The following is a 23,524-nucleotide window of genomic DNA, read 5'->3' on the forward strand; positions in this document are numbered from 1 at the left end:
TATATATATAGTTCTTTTAGGAAACTAGTTCATATTTATGTAATGAACTGGGGAAGAACTGGGAATGAACTGGGACATCGGTGAACTGCGGCACTCATGCTTGCTTGTTTTATTCCCTTGAGGCGCGTGACGAAGAAGAGGAGAAAATAAAATTGATGCACGGCCTCTTTGAAGCAACTCAAAGGAAACTGCAGAGATTGGGACTGAATGTGTGTGTTTTCTCTGGCTGTAAGATGCTTTTAAATGGGACCTTTTTGTAGCATCTGGTGATGCTGCAGGGTTTCTGTAAACACTTAGCATTAGGCTTTGGTCAGAAAGGACTGGACTCGGTTCTGCTTGTTGATTTAGACAGTTGCATCTGGTTTGCCACAAAGCGGTGGTGTCCAGACGTTTTCCAACGCAGGCAAGAGATGCCAAGTTAAAAGTACGGGTGGGATTATTATTTTTAGCTAAAATGCGACATTTTTTAAATTATTTTTACTTCATATGCAGTATTTCAATTAAAGAGAGACTTGATCTGTAACTCGACACAGTGTTTTATTAAAAAAACGATTGCTCTGATCAAGAAATTTTTACTTTCTTCTCAGGAATACAATTACTATTTCATCAGAAATACTGAATTTAGCCAATGAATGTTTGCGGTCTTGCTCAAAATGAAAGCAAAAAATGTTTCCTTTATTAAAAAAGGACACCCACATTTTTTGTTGCATCATCAGGAACCAAATTTGAAGCATTCTTCAAATTTAATTTTGAAAACCTAGTTAATTGCATTTTAGGAGGTTGCATAAAATCCTTGCAAGACTCAATCACTGGTCATATTCACGTCTCTTTTGTTAAATGCTTCATTAAAATCTATGCAATGTATTCAGTAAAACAAGGCCTTGTGGTTCCATCAATATTACAATGAATTTGTGCAGATGACAATAAGACCACAGGAACTCTCCGTCTCATTTTATACTCTCAGGACATGCTGAGAGGTAAATTGAGGAAAGATGAGGTTGGTGATATCAACTATAATTCACTTACTCCTTGGTTACCTAGCAACATCTTGTTGAGTAACTTGCACATCAGCAGTTTCAGGTTTCACCTTTGTGCCTCAAAAAACTGCTTAGAAATGAACAACAGTGTGACGTGAAAACTGGATAAAACAAGAAGGGTCACACCATCAGTGTAGCAGTATTTCAGATATTTAAAACAGCAATTAATCAGTAATTATCCATCGACTGATATGAGATGCTTATAATGTGGTAAGTTTTGCAGACATGTTGTCAAACCCTGCTGTGAACATTGTAACGTAAAAAATACTAGAATGGTTTAAAAACAACAACAACAAAAAACAGATTCTTTAGATTGTAAAAAGTGAACCTAACAAAGTAGTCCATGATATTTACAGCCGGATGTTGCACCGTTAGTGACGCTGACTGAATCGCAGAGATGTTCATGTCAAAGTTTATGAAATCACCACTTTTTCATCAAATGCATCCCATCTAGTATTCATATAAACCTTCATTGGGTTAAGGGAGAAATGCAACGGTGAAGACATCCGTCTTGTCCCATTGTCACATCAGGATAGTTTTCATGCATTCACTCTCTTCAATCTCTCAAACTTGTATCTTTGGCTTCCTTTCCTCCTGCCTCCTGCTGGTATAGGTTTGTTTGAGCCTCAGGCGGATCGTTTTCTGCCTCCCCAGTTATTGTGGCTTTCTAGAGAAAGGTTGACCTGATGGAAACCTCCCAAACACTCGCTGAAGGAGGCTTTTAGAGGTGGCGTGTGTTCTCTGCGCACAACTAGCTCTTTGTTGTATCTGTCCCGGACCTGACCACCTGACCACTGCCGTCTTTTGTTCTCCCCTTTCAACGTCATCCACAGCCTGTCAGAGAGCTGAACATGCAGACCGGAACGCCACAGAAAGCTCCTGGTCCTAGCACTGATTGGTCTGTTGTTGGGTTCTAAAGCAGTCTTTATAAGGCATCCACGTTTGCTTCACTCCATTTTTTACTCATGACGAGGTTCGCCACCAGGGTATCAAGTTCAGCTTTTAATTTCTGAACCTGAAAGAGAAATGAGTCATCGTTTCTCCCTGCCAACACTTGAAAGAGAAGTTGATGTGCCCTTTAGCAAACTGCTGTGAAGCTGGATAGTGGTTGAAGGCAGAAGACTGATTACACTTGGCAGCTCTCAAATATATTGTCTGAAGTTAAACCCAGTACCTAGTTATACTCAGATCTAATGGCATGTTTAGGCTGATCAGGATACAAGTAGACCAGTCTGACTATGACAAGTCCGCGCTGTGCTGAGTGATAAGATCTCTGTTACTCACATTAATACTGAGAGCTAACAAATCCAACCAAGTCTCACCCAACCTGGCTAATTAACATAAATTATAGGCCTAAACTCGAAGTAAACCCGCCATAATTTGAGTACGCAGTGTGACGTCTCCCGTTCTTAGCTTTGGTTTAACGTCTTTTAGCTCCATTTTGGTGTTTGCTGTAGCTGCAGGTGTAAATTGTCTGGGTTGTGTGATCGATGGGAGCAGAGAAGGGTGGAGCCAGGTGGACATGCAGTGTACTGCTCTTGTTTCAATCTCGTGAACATCTGCACCTTGCTTTCGTTCCTTCCTGAACAGGGAAAACTGCCTGCTCCTGTATTTATAATAATTAAATTAACAAAACTTTTTATTATTCATTTTCGTTTGGCTTTCTCTATGCTGTTGACAACAGGTCCAATAGCTGGCAGAGCAAAGATTACAAATCTGTCAGGATTCAACACCAAAAACAAGCAGACTTTTCCCACACAAAGAACAGAACAGTCAGTCCGTTACAGCGTTAGGTTTTCAGGCTTGATGTTTCTCGACTCTTATTAATTGCCTGTAGTCAGGTGATTAATAACATCTGAACACAGCGGTGGTTGATTAGCTAATTTAAGCACCTGCTCTACTGATGATCTATCACTTGGTGTGTGGATGGGTCGCCTTTTGTTTTTTTTTTTGTTTATTTTTATCTCACCAAAAACACTGAATTCCACAGCACAGCTACATGTTAAGGTTGTCAAAGTCAAGCTAGCACGACTGACCTACTTCCCTCTGTATTTTTTTTTATTTATATTTGTATTAAACTGTGAAGTGAGATACCATTGGACCTTGTTATCTCTTTGTCTTAGTGTTGACAATTAGTAGCAAATGGATGCATCCATTTTTCTTTTATATATCATAAGTACATTTAAGGTTTATGTTGAAAACTTGACAACTAAAACCAACGGTAGTTATCGTTGTCTAGCCGTTTCTTTGCCCTACAGCAGGGAGTTGGGGCGCAGGCTCTCACATGGATGACGTCACGTTTCAATGTGTCTATAAAACAGCAGACGGCTTGCTTGCACGTCTTTGTGCTGTATAAATGTAACTGCATGTTTCTCTAGACTTTGAGTAAATTTAAAAGCTGCTGTGGGTTCAGTTAGCTCTAAAAATGATAAAGAAATCATGTCAGAGAGAAATTCTCTCACCCGTATGTCACCAGGTCAGTGTTTGATTCACATGTTAAATTAGCTGTGAACTGGCTAATTTCAGCTGGGTTTTTTGTTGGTTCAAGAACCGCAGAGCTGAAACAATGATTGTATTCCTCCACCTCGGTAGCCTGCGTGTACCCAGGTGTGTCGGGAGGGGAGTTTCCCATCACTTCTTCTATTTTGGCCTCCTCCTTTGCTGCTGCTGTAAATCACTTCACACTTGCAGATAGAAATGGAAATGTCCGGCTTGAAATGAACTGAAAACATGACATGTCCTGGAATCCAAAACCTCATTTCCCACGGGCCATTTTAGGAGCCGGTCAGGAACATAGATGCTCTTATAAATATTGTGATGCTTTGACCAAACTTTGTAATCGAACAGCGGCTCTGTTTACAGGGACATTTCATTTATTCAGGCATTCATTCATTATTGCAGAAAGCAGTGCGTGCGAGTCAGGGATCAGACTGCAGTGGTTACACTTCCTTTAGCTCAGGAACCTCTTATTCCCAGCTCTCAGGCTGTGTACACACTGACCTGCTGCTGTGGCCATCACCTTTCATTCCTGTTTTCAAACTCTTGTCAGCTTGTCTTCATTGACAAAACTGCTCAGATATAAACTTGGATGTAGATCGGTACTTTCTGTAGGGGGGAAACATCCTCCTCTGTTTGAAGTTGTGCCGTCCAGCTTCCTGGTTGAGAACTTTTTGAGCAAGATTGACAGCTTCAACCCACTGACATGGGGGTTGAAACCAGCATGTCAATCTTTGACCCATCATCCTAAAATATTATCAATGTACTTATTTTGATTGATTTTAACCTTTTCATATTCCATCCATCCATCCATTTTCTTGACACCTTCGGGAGGGTTGCTGGTGCCCATCTCCAGCTAACGTTTCAGGCGAGAGGCGGGGTTCACCCTGGACAAGTCGCCAGTCTGTTGCAGGGCAACACAGAGACACACAGGACACACAACCATGCACACACACACACACACACACACACACACTCACACTCACACCTAGGAGCAATTTAGACAGACCAATTAACCTGACAGTCATGTTTTTGGACTGTGGGAGGAAACCGGAGTACCCGGAGAAAACCCACCATGCACAGGGAGAACATGCAAACTCCATGCAGAAAGACCGGGGCCGGGAATCGAACCCAGAACCTTCTTGCTGCAAGGCAGCAGCTCTACCAACTGCACCACTGTGCAGCCCCCTTTTCATACTCATCAGAAAAAAAAGAAGAAAAAACACAATACTGAAAAAGAAAATGACATGAAAAAAAGCAAAACAATATTTAAATTCCTGTCAATGGCAAGAACACAAAAAAGTTTAAGCTTTCTTTTATTCAGCCTCATCAAAATCAAAAAAGCAAAATCTTTCCTGAATATTTTTCTAAAACATGTCTCTAATTCCAGCTCGGACAGATCTGTAAAAGAAAATATAATCAAACCTTAAGGTATTTGTTTAGCAAATATTTGTAATTATTTTTTTTACATTTAAAGAGTGAAAAAAACAGTTTGAATCCTTCACAGCAATTATTCCTCCCCTGAATCCATATAACTTAAGTACATTTATTTTTTAATATTAATTTAGTGATGATGATGATGATGGAGGAAAATATTCCTTTAAAGCTGGTTAAATAATAATTCTACAAAACATGTGTGTCCTTGTATATTAAATTTAAGCTTTCTATTTTTGTAAAAAAAAACAAAACAAAAAAAAAAACACGTTAACAGGGGGGAAAAAATAATATTTGAGTGAAACAAAGTGTCTCTGTGGGCTTGTCAGGTGCTGGTGAATGTAACGTGTCTCCTCTTTAGTTTGATAAATTTGTAGGAATGTCTTTGTCTGCAGCAGGAGAAGACTCGGGTTTGGAGCAGGAGCTCCGAGAAAGCCTGGAGGGGACGGCGAGAGGCCGGGCCCGCTTTTGATTCTTCTCTTTAAAGTCCATGTTCTGAAAGTCACCATCAAAGAGTCATAGTGCTGCTGCGGCTGCTGCTGCTGCCGCTGCTGCCTCGGGTCAGAATCGGGGATTTCATCACTACACATTAGACTTTGATGCAGAGAAAAAAAAACCCTTAGATGGATCATTTTAAGGCTCTTTTCATGTTGATTACAAAGCATCATACCGATTTGTTTGCTTTCATAATCTATGGTCTCCTCTCTTGTGCTTCATACTAGCCCTGCTTCTTATGAGTAAGAAACAGGTTTTTCTCTCACATGTAAAAATTTTTTTTGTACTGTACTTTTAAATAGAAGTCGTAAATCCTAAATAAGAAATGTTCGGCATTTAGTTTTTTGTGACAAATGGAGAGATGAAGAGGAGAGCCTTCTTTAGGTAAAGTAAGGTAAGGTAATTTCATTTATATAGCACATTTTCAGCAACAAGGCAATTCAAAGTGCTTTAAAACAAAGCATTTTTAAATACTAATTTACTGTGCGTGTGCGTGCGTGCGTGTGTGGGTGTGTATTCCCTAGAGCAGACATGTTCAAACCTTTCGTCGCAGTGGGTTGAAGCTGTCAAGTTCAAAGTATCCGTGTGCCACAAAAATGACATAATATTCTTTTAGTGCATAAAAAATGGGAAAACTACTTTATTTTTTAGTTCTGTTTAATGATATAATAAATGCACAATATTTGACCAAAAACAAATAAATTAGTTTACAGATAATTTTGGCAGATTTTGAAAAGGATGCAAACATTTCCATATCCAGGTTCAGCATCAAAAGGATAACAGCGCGAAAGGGTGAAACTGTAATCTGTTTAGCCTTCCTGTTATTTGCTGGAGGCCTTGCTCTCTCCTGACATAGAATAATGAAATTTGATCTTTTATATTATTTTCCACTCTGATTTAATCATCTGTAACTTGTTTGCTCCACAGGTCTGGATGCAGAGCTGTACTACGTCCGAGACGACATGGTGAATCATTACGCTCTCTCCTTCAACATGCCTGTGCCCACTGAGACTAACAGCCTTTACTTCACATGGTATTCCAGGTCAAAGGTACGGATTCAGATCCTTATCTCCCTAACTACCTCTCCACACATTAAATATTATTATGCTTGTTAATTTTAATTTGTCATTTTAAGGTCGACTACCAGCTTGGATTCTTCGTGGAGAACCCTGCTGTCCTGAAGACTCCAGGGAGCAACATCTCCAGTCAGGGGGAGGTTCCCCGCGTTCCCTCAGGTCCATAAAATGTCCCATGTTTAGTTTTATTGCTCACCGCGTTGGTCACATTTAAAACACTTTCAAATTGCGTAAGTTAAAACCATGACCAGGATGCTCATTGTTCACTTAGTTTACCAATTTCATGTTGGTTTGAAACCTTTGCAGCTCCAGTTTTTACCATGAAAATTCGCACTCTGTAAAATTGCTCTGATTTATCATATGAATACAGATTTATTTGATAGAAATTTATAAAAATAATAATTTTGATCACTCACTCTAGGGTTAATTTAGAGGTACTTGTAAGGAATTTTGCTATATTTTCAAAATCTACATGTTGAAGAAATAAAACGAGGGGACAAAAATAAGCCGACAAGTTCCACACGCACCCACGCACATTTTTATTCTTTAAAGAACTTGAATAGTTTGACCACAGTGCACTTTAACTTGACATCATGTAAGGCTGAGTGTAGCATAAGTAACTAATACTGCCACCTGCAGGTTGGACTTGGCAGTTACTTAAACTCAATGTCTTTTGACCATTAGCACAAAAAAATTGGGAATCTGTTGATTTTTGGGTAAATTTCTGCAATTGTGAAAAACTGGAGGGGTTGATGAATATTACGTTTAGTAGAAAAAATATTGAGCTTTTAACATTTTTCTATTGGTCAGTGAGAAATATTTCAGTCGGATTAGGTCAAAAGCACAGGTGAAAACTTCTTGTGAAAAAGGAAACTGCTGCTAAGAATATTTAATCTGGAAGAGCAGATTACCAGGTGAGGAAGAACTTCAATGTGAAAGGTCCAGTGACGAAGTGTTCATGATGTCCTCTTCTGGGGAGCTCACCAAACTCTTGTTGTCACCAGTGCAGAGCTTGGTGGCGTCTGGTTCTCTGCGAATAGGTCATCAGTTTGTTACCACATCTCAGAAATGACAGACTGAAATGCTACAGGAAGGACAAAGATGAAGCACAAATTCCTTGCCATTGTTTGAGACATCTGGGAAATAATTTGTTGCGAGAAGAAAAGCTGAATGCTGCAGTGAGTCCAGCTCCGTGCCAGCAGCCTTTCATCCTGACGCAGTCCATGTGTAGGGTAAGGGAGTTGGCTTCCTCAGAGGTTTGCCCAAGAGCACTGCCATGACTAAAGAGCGGGATTTGGTTCAGAATCACAACATTAAGATGTTTGACTTGGAGTTATGAAGCTCTGCTGAAACCCTGTAATCAGTTGTCAACAAGCCGGTGAATAAACCGTAATCAACTCCAAGCAGCTTCAGGAGACAGAAGGTTGATGGCGTCACTCAAGATTTGTCCCTCCTGTTGTTCGGCGTAGAAATGCTCCATGACTGAGGCAGCAGTGGAGCAAGGTTGATTTTTGTCTGGTGAACCGTTTTTCTCCAAATGATTTAAAGCTCAAACCAATCAAAAAAATAAAATAAAATTCTAGATCAGGGATCTGCAGCCTGAGGCTCCTGAACCACAAGAGACTCTTCCATAATGGCTCCTAATAATTTTGACTAAAAAAAAAAAAAGTTTTGTAGAGTCTAGTATTCCATTATATGTATAAATTTCTCTTACCCACAGACATTGTGCATGTCTTTGGCTCATGTCTGTGCTTCCTCTACAGTCTTCAGGGTGGACATCATCTGTTCAGAGAACGTGGATGAAGAGGCGTTTGTCACCATGCAGCTCAACCTGACCAGCCACGCCAACTTCACAGTGCTCAACTTCAAGAGGAGGAAAATGTGCTTCAAAAGTACGAATTCTGGTTCTGGTTAGAGTTTCAACAAAACTGAGACAGTGGAGCCGAGTCTGTTGTCTGGATGAGTTTTTTTTTTCTTTCTTTCTTTTTCCACTTCAAACAAACAAACAAGGAATCATGTTCCCATTCCTAACCCTGTAAATGTACTCAGACCTCTTGAACGCTTTATGATTTGTTTACAAAATAAACACAAACTTTAATGTGTGGATTTTACATGATCCAACACTATGCTTGGTTTTTAAAATATGGTTATTGAAGTGGTTTTGTTAAGGATTAATACCTAATGGAATCACCTTTTACTTCCATTACAGCTGCTTATTGTTTAGAGATATTTCCCTTTGGTTTTACACGTCAAACCAAAGGTCTTAAAGGAGCAATGTTGCGTAAAATAAAATGTTTTGAGTTTTTCATCATGTTACTTTGTTATTCCCTCATCAAAAACACATCTGGAGTGTTGCTTTGATTATTTAGAGCATGCTTGAGAAATCCTTTAATATTCTTAAATCTGTGCAAAACGCGTGGCTGGAGCTATCCCCGCCTTCAAGACGAAGCTCCTCCTCGGAGTTACAGCTTCAGAGCAGCCCTTCCCTGCAACTCCTACACTCCGCTCCTTCAGACTAGCCAGTAACAATTAGCAAACACCTGATGGAACTTATATCTGCTAAGCTGATTACAAAAGCTACTTCTCAGTGAAACACTGGTAAAAGTGTTGTTAAAGGGTTAATAGAGGAGCCACGTTGTGAAGACTTCCTGAAGGCGGAGTTTCAGAAACGGCAGGAGTTTTTTTTTAAAGAAACAGGCCCAATTCCAAGGCTTAAATTATGAAGTCAAATTCCTTTTTAGTCATATTTGATATATACAGCATTTTATAGCACATGAAGGATACAAGGTTTCCAACGCCTCAGCATTTTATACCCAGAGCATGACCCTGCCTCCACCATGCTTCCCTCTTCCCTGATAAACATTAGCAGAATGACAGCCATCTGCTTGCAGTTTTTCTTTGTTTCCAAAGCTATAATGACATACAGTCAACAATTAGGTTGTTTATGAAGGTTGCCTGGATTTTGTTTTAGGTTGTTGGAATATATATTTCATATTTTCATTCGTACAAAATAATAAAAAGCATGTAAAATTGGGTTGATGATGTTAATCGATGTTTTTTCTGCCTTGTTGCTATATGTGATTTGTGTCCAACTTGTCATATCAGTGCATCCATAGTGAAAATGTTCAAGGGGTGTGAATACTTTAGCATGGCATTGTAGGTGGAGCAGATAATTGAGTTTTTCTTTACTTTTTAATAATGTGGTTCCATGAAATGCATTCGTTGTATTTCTTGTCAGCATTCTGCATCTTAACTACCATTTAATTGACCACATTCATGTGTTACTCTGGTTTAATCAAATCATCTTTCCTAATCTTTCTTCTTCTCTGAACAGGAATGGACTCCAACTCGAACATTCCCGTTACTGTCAACAATAACAGCGCGACCACAGCGGGCTGTAAGTAACCGTACCTCCATTTGCTCCAAACTATCAGAGCGAACTCTTTGAATGGCTTTTCTTCTCCTGGGGCATCCATACAGACTCTTTGTGAGAGTAAGAAAGCACCGTTAGTAGGTTTGTCTTCCTTTTGCTGGGTCAGGATGGAGGAATACATGATAACCCACGTTTTAAAAGTAGTGACATTGGACTCAAAGCCCTAGAGGCTGTTATAGCTCTCCTTTCTTAATCGTTTGTTTGTTTGTTTTTTATCAATAGCTCAACATTGTTGAACACTGTTTAATCCTCACCCAGGTTTTCTTTATTTACTGTTATCCTTTTGGATTTTTTAACAGTTGATGGTGTGGCCACGCCCACCACCTCCACCCAGGTGTTCTACATCAGCGTGAGCGTCTGCTGCATCGTTATATTTCTGGTGGCCATCATCCTGGCCATCCTCCACCTGCACAGTGTCAAGAGGGTGGAGATGGAGGACAGGTTGGAGTTTTCATCCACTTGTGCTCATTAATGTCTCATCTATAGCAGTTAGAGCTCTGATAGGCACTCACCTGAAATGAATTTTATGCTAAATGCAATTAAGTTTGGTCCCAAATAAAAAGCTAAAACTTTCAAATTTACCTAAATCATGGTGGGTTTATTCATTTAAAACTGTGATGCAAATTACTTTTCACTTTGAAGCAACCTGAGTTCAAAGGAGGAAGAAAATCAGTTTAATTTGAGCCTTTATTGACTTTTCAAACTAAAAATGACTTATTTTTTTGTTTAAAAAAAAGGTCTTGACCTGTTTTGCCAGGAGTTAAACTCTGCTCACAACTCAGGAAGTCTCATTTGATTTAAAATTGTTGAATAAATATTTCTCTATTGAATTATTCTTCCTTAATTTCTTCTTGACCCCCAATTGAAGGTTCTTGATAGTTTAGTAATTCCTCTGCTGCCTTCTTCAAGACTAACAGAAGAAGGTAGCCTACCTATTGTTGACTCGATAACCTATCCTATCTGTTGTTGCTGAAAGAACCATAAACTTTTTCTGTTTCCTCCCACAACATCCACAAGATTCAAGGTATTTTATTGGGATTTTATTTGCTAGAAAAAGTAGAACAATAATGATACATGATTCTTTTGTTTCAGACAAGTAAATGTCTGATGCTGCATTTTACCTTTTATTTGTATTGAGCCGGATCATAGAATATTGCACCAACTCGTACCACACTTGTGCGTTTATTTGAGAGAAAAAAAATAACTAAGAGCTCATATGTAAAATATGTTTCCTCTTTGCATAACTTTACGGTTATGCAGAATGATTCAGTTTGAAAATCCCAATAAAAGAATTACCCTGCTTGTTGTTTGAATAGTGAAATGGTTCAGGAGCTGTACATGCATTAGCAGGGCTCTGCACGTTGTTAGGGTTTAAAATGAACATAGATTCTCAATTGAGAAACATTTGTGATTTTACTTTCTTGTGCTGTTTCTATTCCAGTCCCTCCAGGAAGTTACGATGTCGTGATCGCAACTATTAATGCAAATGCATGCAACCATACATGTTTATAATGTGTTTCAATTTTTTTTTTTTTTGTGAAATGGTCTGTTTTTTTTGTTTTGGAAAGTGCCTTGAGTCAACATTTTCTATAAATTGGCAATATAGAATAGATTAGAATAGAATAGAATGACCTGAATTGGATTGAAACTAGATAACAGAAACCAAATCCGTGTTTATTTTTATCTCTGCTGTTTGATCATCTGCATCATGTTTTCTCTTTTCTCTGTCAGTGTGAGCGACAGCGGAAGCTCACAGGGTCTCTCTCAGCCGTCCACCCAGACCACTCAGTACCTGAGGGCCGACACGCCAAACAACGCCGCTTCCGTCACCAGTAAGGTGTTCTTGCTCCATCTGCACTGTGTGTATGTGTGTGTGTGTGTGTGTGTGCGCGCGTGTGTGCGTGCGTGCGTGTGCGTGTGCGCGCGCGGGTGTGTGAGACCAGATGCATTCAGCGTTCACACCGCTATCCTCCACATTAGATTAGATTAGATCCATAACTGCGTCCGGCGTGCTATTTATTTAACTTTTTATACCGTCGCCCTGCCGGCATCTGCAAACGGCAGATGCTTTTCCCAATCTAATAGTCGACTGAATAACACAATTAGCCTCACTCGGTATCATATGATGACGAACGCCGCCGCTGCCAAGGTGTTTGTCTTCCTTTTTGTGGCTGTCAGCCCTGTGACCTCCTCTGCTCTGCGCGGTGTGTAAATATCAGCACCATGTGCTTCGCATCAGGCAGCGGTTGACAGAGGGGGGGAAAGGCCACCTTTTCATGCCAGACCTGGCAGGAAGTGATCAAACTCCTACATGATGCGATTACAGAACCTGCTGGGAAAGGTAGACTTGTGCTAACAAACTTAAATGCTACATATAAACAAAACAACCCTGAACCTTTCTGAAGCGTTGGATTTGGGCCGTTTGAGCACAGAAGTGATGAGCTCTCGCTGGTTCTGCCTGAGGATGTCTGGATCTGTTCAGTTCCTCCGCTAACACAAACCGCTGTGAAGTTCATCATATTAAAGGGGTCGGGGGGGAATGCCATTAACTAAAGCTCTTGACACCTTTAATTCATTAGGCGGGTTTTAATGAGGTCAAAGTTCAGACACTGGTGAACTCTTGTGGGGTGTTTTTTGTTCCATTTCATAACTTCTAGTCTCTTTCATCTGCAAGGCGTTTTCTTTCCCCACTCATGAGAAACACAGTTCTAGACTCGATTTAGGAATTGACCCTCGCCACATTAACATTTCCTCTGATTTGGTTAGACTTGATTAATTTATCTATTGACCATCACTAGTAATAAAACTATTAGAATAAGGAGATTTAGCATTCACTAAAAACAACATGTCAGCGTTTTTAGCCGCTAGATGCATGACCGTCGGTTTTTTTTTTTTTTTTTTTTCTGGGTTTGGATGTTTTCCAGATTGGTAATTTGCTGCAGGTGCCTCAGTGGTCTGAAGGTCAGAATTATTTGATTTTCCATTGTGGGTCACACCAAATACTGTGCAGTGCCAAAGTTTCCACTCTCCTTGAACGTTTTTTCTTCTTTTCTTTTTTTTCTTATTTTGCAACCATACCTTTCAACGTATTTTGCTGGAATTTAGTAAGGCATAACTGTGAAGTTATTCTGATGCCCTGTAACAAAGTCCAGCACAACTGAGGACCTAGATTTATTTTGTTTTGCGTTGTCTTTGATAATTAAACCCGACCGCAACGTGACTTCTGTGTTTTTACAGTTTTCTACAACAAAGCGACCCACATGCACAGAAAAGCAATGTAGACGTCACACAACAGTGCATTGTTTACAGAAGAAATTATGTTTATGGATTGGTTTTTAATCCAATCCATAAACATATGGCTGCCATTGGCAGCAGTGGCAGCCAATGGTATCGAAGGAAGCCAGTGAAATGGAAACAAAATCAATATCAATAATATGGTTTTTTGTGGTGCATTGACTGCAACTTCTATAGAAAAATCAGTTTCAATGTGTAGTCAGAACTAAGAGTGGTGAGGTGATGAACTTCATTGACACAGATGTCTTCCATAAGTTTGTAAACATAATTTTCAGCCTTTGTTTATGTCCTAATTTACAGCGTTTCGCTTCTTCTGGTGCAGAATTATGACGTAAAAATTGGATAAAATTCGACGTGACCATTCAGACTGCAGATGCTTTGAAAACAATCAGATACGTATTCGAATTAGTGCCACATGTGGAAGTGGCACAGATCCGATTTATTTGTTCAGGGGTGTGGGGCGTGTAAAGTTGGGAATTGGGCCGTTCAGACTGCTGGAAAAATTCACATCTGTGGAAGAAAACAGATTTGGGTCACATTAACCTGCTGCATGATTGTGGCTTTAGTTGGGAAATTTTCAGTTGCAAGTTGGGATTTATTCTCTCTATAAATGCAACTGTTCAGTAAAGGCCTTGGTTTGTTAGAGAACATTAGTGAATCTTAAATAAAATGAAAAGTGACTCTTTTATCCTCTTCTTGTTTGTTACACATGTGCTGATTCAGCTCTGCAGAGGTAAATCACCTGTTAGATTAACTGGAACACTTTGTCACTTTGAGAACCAGTGATAAAATGTCAATCATTGATCCATCACCGCCCTCTTGTGGATTAAATCTGCATTTCACCTTTTTTTCTCTCTGTTTTATACCAATACATTAACCCGGAGCTTGATAGTGAAATCCACCCCAGCATGCCCAGTTTAACGGATGTGTAAGGAAACTGAAAATCAGATGTATTTACGTCCGTTTATCTGTTCAGGTGCCATTGTAATTTGTGTGAGCAATCCTTGTAATTGCTTATTTGTCCCTTTCTTTCTCCCTCCTTCCACTCCCTGCCTTCCCCTCCCGTCATTAGACAATCACCCTGGCTCTGCGCCCATTCTCCAGCTTGCTGCCTCCTCCTTCCAAAACCCAGGTGCCCCCCCTCATGAAACCAAAAGTAAGTTCATTAGGAAGAGGAATCAAAAACACAACGCCGCAGCACACGCTACGCTATTGCCACACTTTACCAGCTCCAACAAATGCTCCCTCAGGGGTTCAGGAACTCAGCTTGGCTTAGATGAAAAAGCCAAGGTTAAGTCGTCTTAACCTTTTTTTGTGTTTTAGTTTTTAACAACGTGAAAAAATTCTGATGGCACCAATGGACATCAAAGAATAAAGATGTGTTCATTTAATTTAAGGATTCACCAATCAGACTTTTGAAACCAATGTCTGAATTTCATAAAGCTTTGACCTGCTGCTGCTTAGTATTAACAAGATTCAAATGATTTTTAGGCCAAAAATGTTAGTTTTCTTAAAAGCTGAACCAGGTCACAGGGTTTTCTCCTGCTGCATTGTTGAAAATATGCCAACGCAATGAAAACGTCCTGGATGGAAGACCTGTAACGGGAATAAATGTTCCACACTAACACATTCATGTTTTATATTTTATGAAATCCTTTAAAAATATCACTGTGTGTGATTTAATATTCTTTTTTAAATAGCTGCACTCTTGTTGGCTTGTTCAACCATGTAGTTCTGACCACATAACAAGCCTTTAGTACTGAACAGTCCTCAGTTGTATAAAGCAAAGGAGATGCCACACTGTGTGTGTCTAAACTAAGACAGGGTTTACTAATAGTTTTAAACAAAGACAAGATGATTTTAGAGGTGCTGTTTGAGTGACGTTTCCCCCCATAGACCAAGTAGACTTTATCTTCACTCTTAAGATTTCCACCATTTCTAAATCCTGCGTTTTCCATAACTGAGATTTAAAGCTCAGAAGGAGAAAACGGGTCACCTTTGCTGCACCTTTTTCAACCTTCCTATTACCTGCTGCAGTGTTGCACCATGTTGCAGCTGACATTCTTGACTAATGCATATGCTTTGACGCCACAAACAGAAATCCGTCTCTGCCGTACTTTATTGTCCTCTTCCAATTGTTTACACAGCTGCCTCAACTCCAACCCTCCTGTCCAGTGTTTGTTTGTTTGTTTGTTTTCTGTCTTGTGCCTCGATTTGACTCAACATTTGTTTACTCCTCAATGCAACAAGGTTCAAATGAGTGTTGATGTTGTGACCTCTAGGGGGCAGCATCAACCTGTTTTTATAAATGTGAGTTTTCTTAAATATTGTTCTCAATGTCTTGCTGTCATTATATCAGCTTTCAGATGATATGTCTACATAAATCATCTATTGTTGTTGATTTTTTTTTGTCCACTTTTGTTCTGGTTAGTTTTCTGTAAGAGTTCATCTAAAATACAGTCTTTTGTGAATCCCTTCAACTTTTTCTGAACAATGATACAGTTTAAAGTATTTTTTTGGAATGTAATAGATTTATGCAAAGTAATGTAAGGTTTTTAATATAAGATTTGAATATTATGATGTGTGTGTTTTCAACCCCCTTCAAATAAAACACAGTTTTGATACCACTTGGAAAAGCAAGACAATTCAAGTCTAGTTTTTCAAATCTCTGCAGTTCAGGCTGGTGGCGCAGATTTAATCGTTTCAGGCTGCAGATGCAAAGACGTGAAAACAAGCCGTCATTCATCATCGGCATCCTGAAGATGAAACGTTTGCCGTTTTCCTTGACGTATAAAAGGTGTGGGGAACTGTGTAGGCCTGCAGCTAATGGCAGTGCAGACACTGGGGAAGATTATGCAACAACAGTGCTGTAATACTTTGCATGAGGTGGCTGATATGCAATATGCATGTAAGGTACAGCACGTCTTCCTGAGTCTGTTTCTTGTAATTGCTGGAATTTATTTGAATTATAGCAACTGCTTCAGCGATCCAAGAAGAAAAGTCCACCAAGCTCAGAGAAAGCTGTAACGTTTGCGCAATAAGACTATTTCTCTTTCCTTTCACAGGTTACCCTTCGCTCCGAATAGAGAAGAATGACCTGAGGAGCGTGACGTTAATGGAGGCCAAGGCCAAAGTGAAGGACATCGCCATCTCAAGGGACAGAGTCACGCTGCGAGACGTCCTACAGGAAGGTATCCGTCTCATAGTCACAAGAAGTTAGGACTGAGAGTTTAGTGCGTTAATTTTATTTATTTGACGCTTTAAACATTTCGATGCAATTAATTCCATGTTTGTTCCCCATCATACAAAGGTTCTTAATCCTTCTCTGGTACAGCTGTAAATCTGACGCACATCCACAAACAACACCAATGTTTAGTGGGCTTCTCTTGGCTCACTAAACATGATCTGATTGATAAGACTGGAAAACACTATAGTTGTGTTCCAGTTGTGCTAAAAGCAGTTAGTCTATCAGTGAAGCTATTCAAACCTTAAATAGCTTCAAAGTGCTAAACATGTAGCTGCAGCACAGACGTCCCCAATGGTGATGTCAGTCAGTTCACATTTCTGAAACCCCTGAAAGCTGAATGAGTACAACAACACTCTGCACCAATCTGAAGGTTGAATAACCTAAAAAACAGATTGAAAACAGTATCTATCTGTTGTTGAGCTCATATGTCTATTTATTCAATAATTACCAGCAGAAGTTGGTTTTGAACTGAAAATATTCCTTATTTTGTCGATAGTTAGATTAAAATGTAATTGATTGTGATTAATTAGTTACAGACCCTGCAATGAACTCAATTTTAAACATTTGAATCAGTCTGCCTGTACTTTAACTTTAGAAGTTAAAGTACAGGCAGAAATCAGATGGTGAAATGTAACTAATGGTTTATAACAAGGTAGAGCATCCTCTACACACACAGGTCTGGATTGGTTTGGGTAGATTCTTTTCAAAAAGTGAGACAACGCAAAAACAAAACTCTTAAGAGGTGGAGACTTTAACTTTGTAACACAAACTAAACCAACACAGCTCTGCTCTACAAACACGTTTTCAGCTGTTAAAATGTTTAAATGAATGCATTTTATGTATGGATTATCACAGAACCCACTCAGGCATACGCAGCCTTTTAATAACCCCTTCCAGAATTGATATGAAAGTTGTTGACATTCTCTGCAGGGGATGAGCGTGCCTCATCAGATCGGTGTTGATGAATACTTGCCAGGAACAGTATGTAACACATTGAGGGGGTGGTGGGGGCATTGACGTTCAAGCTTCCAAACGTCTTTCTTCAGCTCAACAGAAATGCAATCACAGCTGCTTTGGGCTTCAGTTTCACCACATACAGCAGCCACTCTGTTTACAGCGTGTTCATGGGATGGTTATTATGGTGAACTTCCCTTTCTGGACATCAGCCCTACACTGGGCCGCAGTTACGACGCATGAATCACCAGGAACGTATACAACTCTATCCATTACAAGTCTGTGGGTGTTGTGTTTTTTTTCATCACTTCTGTTTTTAAATGTAATGTGGGAAGTACTCAGTGTTCAGATCAGCCTTTGGCTTTCCTGTAAATGAACAGCAACAAAAAAAAGTTTTAAATATGAAATTCATTTCCAGTCATTTTTCTTTCCAGCGAAATTATGTGGCAACTTTGAATTAACTGTGAAATATACTGATGTTTCCCCCAGAAAGCTTTTACATGCTTTATAATTCTGAAATTGACACTAAACAGAGAATATTGGCACCCAATTTTTTTATGTAATCTCGTGCATCTGTGTGTGATGCGTAGCTGTGTGCACATTCCCGTAATCAAGGCTGAAAGGCTCACAAAATGAAATGACAGAGTCTCAAATCTGAGTTTGGCATTTTGATTTTGAACACTTACACATGGTCTGGAATGTAGACAAGGGTGACATTTTGCAGAAAATGTTCTTTTATTTATTGATTTTAGATTTTCCCTTTTCTTGACGCATAACTCCTATGCATTGAAATTGATTTTAAATAATAGTATTTTGCATTAAATGAATGAATTTTATGTATGGGTTATCACAGAACAACAGAAACAGGATTTCAGAAAAAATAAGTGTTTTTCCACTGTTTTAGATGAAGTATTGACTTTCTATGTTGCAAAAACTCAAAATTTTACCAAGTAATTTTGGTCAAGTTTCTAGCGCAGATAACTTGGTACCCTTGAAGTAAGAAAATTTGAGTAACTTTTCCCTTAGTAGTGACAAACAAGTACTAGTTCCATTAGCAGATTATTTCACTTATAAGACTGGAAAAATTTCTTGTTTTAACTTAAATAATTTTCCAATAGAACTAGTGCTTGTTCATCAATATTAAGAAAGTAATTAGTAAATACAAGGTCCTATGTCTTACTGAAAAGTTACTTATACGTTTTCAGCAAGACAGCGCATATTTAAATATTTGCACTTGTTTCTAGTGCAACTATTTAAATATTAGCACTAGAAACAAGACCAAAAATACTTGGTAAGATTTTGTGTTTTTGCAATATCTCTTTGGTTTGCCACATTAAAACTTTTTGAGCCAAACTTGTTAATAATTTAGGTTTTTAATTCACTAACACAGGGGTCTTTTGGAACCCTAGCCGTCAATCCAGCTAAACAATTTTTTGTCAAAAAAAGCACTCAATTTACAACTGAAGAACAAAAAGGGACAACTTAAGTTTATTAAACTACTTGTGTTTTTTTGTGGTTCTTTGCATGAAAACACCCAGAAAAAAATCCCCTCTACCAACCAAAAAAGCTAAAGCTAGTATTTTTTTGTGTGTTTGTTACGTTTACATTGTGAGACATTGCTAAACATTGCTAAGCATACCACAGGTATGCTTAGCAATACCTGTGGTATTCAACCTCTGGATTCTTTATCTTCTGCATTTAACAAACATTTTGTAGATGACGAATTATTTATTTTTTTTACATTTTGCTTTCATTTTACAAATAAACAGACTTTACAATACTGGGAAGCATCATTATCATGAAAAAATAATTGTTTAACACAACTTTTCACTGTTTTTCATCATAAATATACTTCAATCAAGATGCTTTTCATTGTAAATACAGATTTCTCATTGTGTAGCAACATGCTAAATATCCCAGAACAGTTTCTTGCCAATGGCTTCACAGATTTCCACAAGTAAATAAAGCCTCTCATCAATTTGCTCTGACATACATGTAATCTGGGTGCTTTGTCAACTTCCTATTACATTATGGAGTATAACAACCACAGACCCCTTACTAAATCCACATAATACTCATGAAAATTTGAGCTGCAACGTGATAAAATGAGGAAGAAAAAAAAAAAAACTTGAGAAGTCTTGAATAATTAAGCAATGTACCGTCAAAACACGAGACTCCAAATACGTGACATGCAGGGCTGAAGGGTGAAGGAGCCTGCAGGTCCAGACAGGCTTGATGAAGACGTTGCGGGGGGGAGGGAGACACTTAAACTCTAACCCTCTTCTCCAGCTCTGTCTCGTTTTCCTGTTGAGACTAAGACTCAGTTTGCCCCCAGGCTGCCACTTGTTTTCTAAGTTTATGTAGATGGTTTATGCTCTAAAATGGCCTCCGAAATGTCCCCGGGTGGCGATGTAACATTAAGATAATGAAAGCTAACCCTCACACACACCCCCGCCTTCCCACCGCTGCTTCTTCTCACCACTGCGTGCGCATTTCTGCACCGTCCTAAGCGATGAAAGATCCAGTTTTTCAGTTTTCAGCTAAACTCGAGCCAAAGCCCCTTAATCCCTCCATAGAGACAAAGCGTCTTGGGCAGAGACGCGTCCACAGATCAGCCGGTTAGCGAGGTGACCTTTCAGTCAATGAATGTGACGCCTCTGGCCTCCTCGCTCCCATTGAAACCCCTGTGGTTTGTCTCTGTCAGGCACTTTTGGCCGCATCTTCCACGGAGTGCTGCTGGATGAAAAGGACCCCACCAAGGAGAAGCAGGTCTTTGTGAAGACGGTGAAAGGTATGTGCTGACCAACGGCGTTTTCTACAAACAGAGTGGGCAAAAAATGAGTCAAACACGTGCTGTTGGGAGAAACATTTTCTGCCATGAAAACTTGGAGCAAGAACATCTGTATGAACATCTCTAAATATACACACGTCATCCAGAGACACCATCTTCACTCTAAAGCATAGTAGTGGTAGCATCATGATGAGGGGTAAAGATGGTTTCACTGGAGTTACATCTTGGTTGTAAACCTGGCAATCACAGTATAACCAACACAAAACACAAACTGTTACTTAAATGCGTTTGTTTGGGTGAAAGAAAAGGGAAAAACTCAGATTACGTTTGATTAAATGGTCGATTAAAAATCTCACATTTTGCAGATTTTTCATTTAGCCTCTGAAGCTTATTTTATACAACGTTAGAAATACAATAGAAAGCACACATAAATAATTCAGTTTCTTTTTTAAAAAATAAGAAAATAAACATTTTATTTCCTAAAATGCAATGAGAGCATTCCTCTAGTGAACGTTTGATTGTAGCAAAGGTTGCATCTGCAGCTCAAAAACATGAAACATCAACATGTAAAAAATTTGGCTTTTACACTGTACTTATCGATACAGTGTAGGGCTGGTCTGTTTAGGCTTTTAATTAATAATTAATAAGAAGGGTTTTTTTTTAAAGAATTTTAACCTGGTAAAGCTAAAACTGCTATTTGAGGAGTTGTGGGGGAAACAAAGGGTTTTATCTTAAATTTTTGTACAATTTTGGCTTAATTACTGCTCTGAATATTTTGTCCTTTAAGCAAATAGCTCCGAGTTAACTTCAGTTAACAATTAATCTGTTACCAAATCAGCTGACAATTATTTCAGTAATCGAATCACAGCCATAATCTTGACAAGTAAATGCTGCGTTTAACGTCTTGTTTTCTTTATGAGCGAATCCTGGGGATCCGCTGCACAGAATTAGAAAACATTAGTGAATCTTAAAAATTTGGACAGAATTAGCCTCTGCTAACCTAACGGGTTTGGCAGAAAACCAGATCTGGATCCAGTCCAATAAATGAACGGTCAGGCTGGACAGTAAAGGACTCTGAAGTCATTTCCACGCTGCAGGTTTGCATGTCTGAGAGAGGGCTGGTGCTCCGGCCAGCTTCTTTGTCAGCCGCATGTGTCAGCTTTCTCTGCCAGCTTCCTCTTGACCTCTCCGTTCTCTGGTGTTTACTCAGAGAGGGGTGGATACCACTCTGTGAACAATATCCCCTCTACCAGTTATGGCTTTGTTAAAAAATCCTTGCTTCCGTCTCATGTACCCCTTGGGAAGAGAACAATAAGTACCAGGCAAAGCCAAAGCTGCAGACACTGATTAAAACCTGGCACAGGTCAGCTTCCCTCTGAAGTTTCCCACTACAAGAGAGGAGCTGTGCAACAGAAAGGATACATTTATTAAAATAAAGGTTTTTTTACTGCTGTAATATTCTTTACACATGGCTTTAGGTTTCCAATTTTTTTTGTCTTGATTCTTTCTCAGATCATGCCTCAGAGGTGCAGGTGACCATGATGCTCACAGAAAGTTGTAAACTTAGAGGGCTTCATCATAGGTAAGTAGGAGCAGCCAGGAGGAGCTTTAATGTTTTTGGTGAAGTAAAAGTCATAATGTCACCATATATGTGCAAAAATATGAAGTGAATCCTATTTCACTTTGTGCTTGTAAAAAAACTTTGCTTTTCATTTTTGTCATCATTTACAGGTGTGGGGAAAAGACACATGACATTTTAGAGCATGTGCATTTATTTATTTACTTATTTATTTTATTTTTGCTTACCTGCACCAGAAATTGTTTATACATCTATATGTGTTATAGTCACACTTACAGGTTCTCAGTATTTTCTTCTTTATACTCTGTGTCTTTGTGCAATAACAATAAAGTAAGTAGAACGATTATTCAAAAGGAAAAAACATTGAAGGCAGCTGCTATTCTTCTAGTGAGTTGACATCCCAGTAAATTCTCCCCTAAAGATCATATAATGACTTCAAAGTTTTTAGAAATGGTAAAAAAAAGAAGAAAAAAAACAAGAGCTCTTTCGTTGGCTCTGCAGACATCAACCATGTTAGATCGAAGCCACGAGACTTATACATTCCCTTCACAGGTCTTAAATTTCATTCACAATGGTGAATGAAATCTTAAGGTCTTTAAAAAGTCTTAAATCTGACTTGGTGAAACCTGCAAAAAGCCTAGTATTAAACCGTGTGTATTCTTATCAGTAAAACATTTTCTAGCAACTTGATTTCAGGTCACTTCCTATGGTCATCTGTTTGTTTTATAGCTGGTGGAGGAACACCACTGTTCTTACACTCCACACCCTTCTGATGGTGTCAGAAGGGCGCGGAGTGTTGACCCTTTCCTCATACTTTGCCTCAATATTTGAGAATAAATAATAAAAAATAAAAAAAACCTAACAGCAAGAAAAGCATAACACAAAACCCATAAAATGAGGAGTTGGACGTGCATTTTATTCCTGCTGGTCATGTTCTCATTTCCTTCACTGACTCCGCTTTACAGCAGCGTCAGTCCTCTACAAGGTTACGTGTTTCTCGCTAAGATGCTTTCATGTTCCTTCTGTGCTTCCTCTTTGTTGCGTTAGTGGTCAGCACATTCATAAGTTCCCCAACACGTCCGCCCCATTCAATGGTCTGGATGACCTCAATTGGCAGTGCTGTTTTTTTATCTACCGCTCCTCCACACTTGCAGTAAATCTGCTGAGTTATTCACTGTCTCCATTGTTCTGCCTTTCTTTAGAAACTTGCTCCCAATATGTCACGTGTGTACAGAGGAGGGAGAGAAGCCCATGGTGCTGCTGCCCTTCATGGCCTGGGGCAACCTCAAGCTCTTCCTGCGCCAGTGCAAGCTAGCCGAGGCTAACAACCCTCAGGTGAGGCGTTTGTTCACAGTAGCTTTAAAGCCGCTCAAAATAATGACGATGATATGTTCAGGTAAGTACAAGTCATGTATGACACCGCACCAAGGTTATTATTCCTAACCAAACTGAACGAAATGCGTAGGGGTGTAGCAATACGACCTTTTCACCTCACAGTACGATACGGAGATCTCCTAGTTTTGTTGTCTAGAAAAGGCGTTACCAAGTGATATTGCACTAATAGACAGTGGTGGAGAAAGTACTCAAAAAATGTACTTAAGTAAAAGTACAAATACACAGTCAAAAATGTACTCAAGTAAAAGTCAAAGTACCACATTAACATTTTACTTAAGTAAAAGTAAAAAAGT

At 39.2% G+C, this 23,524-nt stretch overlaps 1 protein-coding gene across 2 annotated transcripts in view; it reads left to right on the forward strand.

The window, feature by feature from the left end:
- ryk (receptor like tyrosine kinase) overlaps positions 1–23,524 on the forward strand; it is a 40,024-nt gene that overhangs the window by 5,521 nt on the left and 10,979 nt on the right. The window contains exons 2-12 of one of the 2 annotated variants that reach the window (XM_008407695.2): positions 6,390–6,511; positions 6,598–6,697; positions 8,302–8,430; positions 9,873–9,935; positions 10,271–10,412; positions 11,703–11,803; positions 14,338–14,421; positions 16,331–16,456; positions 20,171–20,257; positions 21,770–21,839; positions 23,039–23,171. In XM_008407695.2, coding sequence (XP_008405917.1) covers positions 6,390–6,511; positions 6,598–6,697; positions 8,302–8,430; positions 9,873–9,935; positions 10,271–10,412; positions 11,703–11,803; positions 14,338–14,421; positions 16,331–16,456; positions 20,171–20,257; positions 21,770–21,839; positions 23,039–23,171 — 1,157 coding nt within the window. The remainder of the gene's footprint in view (positions 1–6,389; positions 6,512–6,597; positions 6,698–8,301; positions 8,431–9,872; positions 9,936–10,270; positions 10,413–11,702; positions 11,804–14,337; positions 14,422–16,330; positions 16,457–20,170; positions 20,258–21,769; positions 21,840–23,038; positions 23,172–23,524) is intronic. The other variant, XM_008407696.2, reaches the window with a different exon arrangement.

This window comes from Poecilia reticulata, linkage group LG4 (assembly GCF_000633615.1).
Source record: "Poecilia reticulata strain Guanapo linkage group LG4, Guppy_female_1.0+MT, whole genome shotgun sequence".
Lineage (NCBI taxonomy): Eukaryota > Metazoa > Chordata > Actinopteri > Cyprinodontiformes > Poeciliidae > Poecilia > Poecilia reticulata.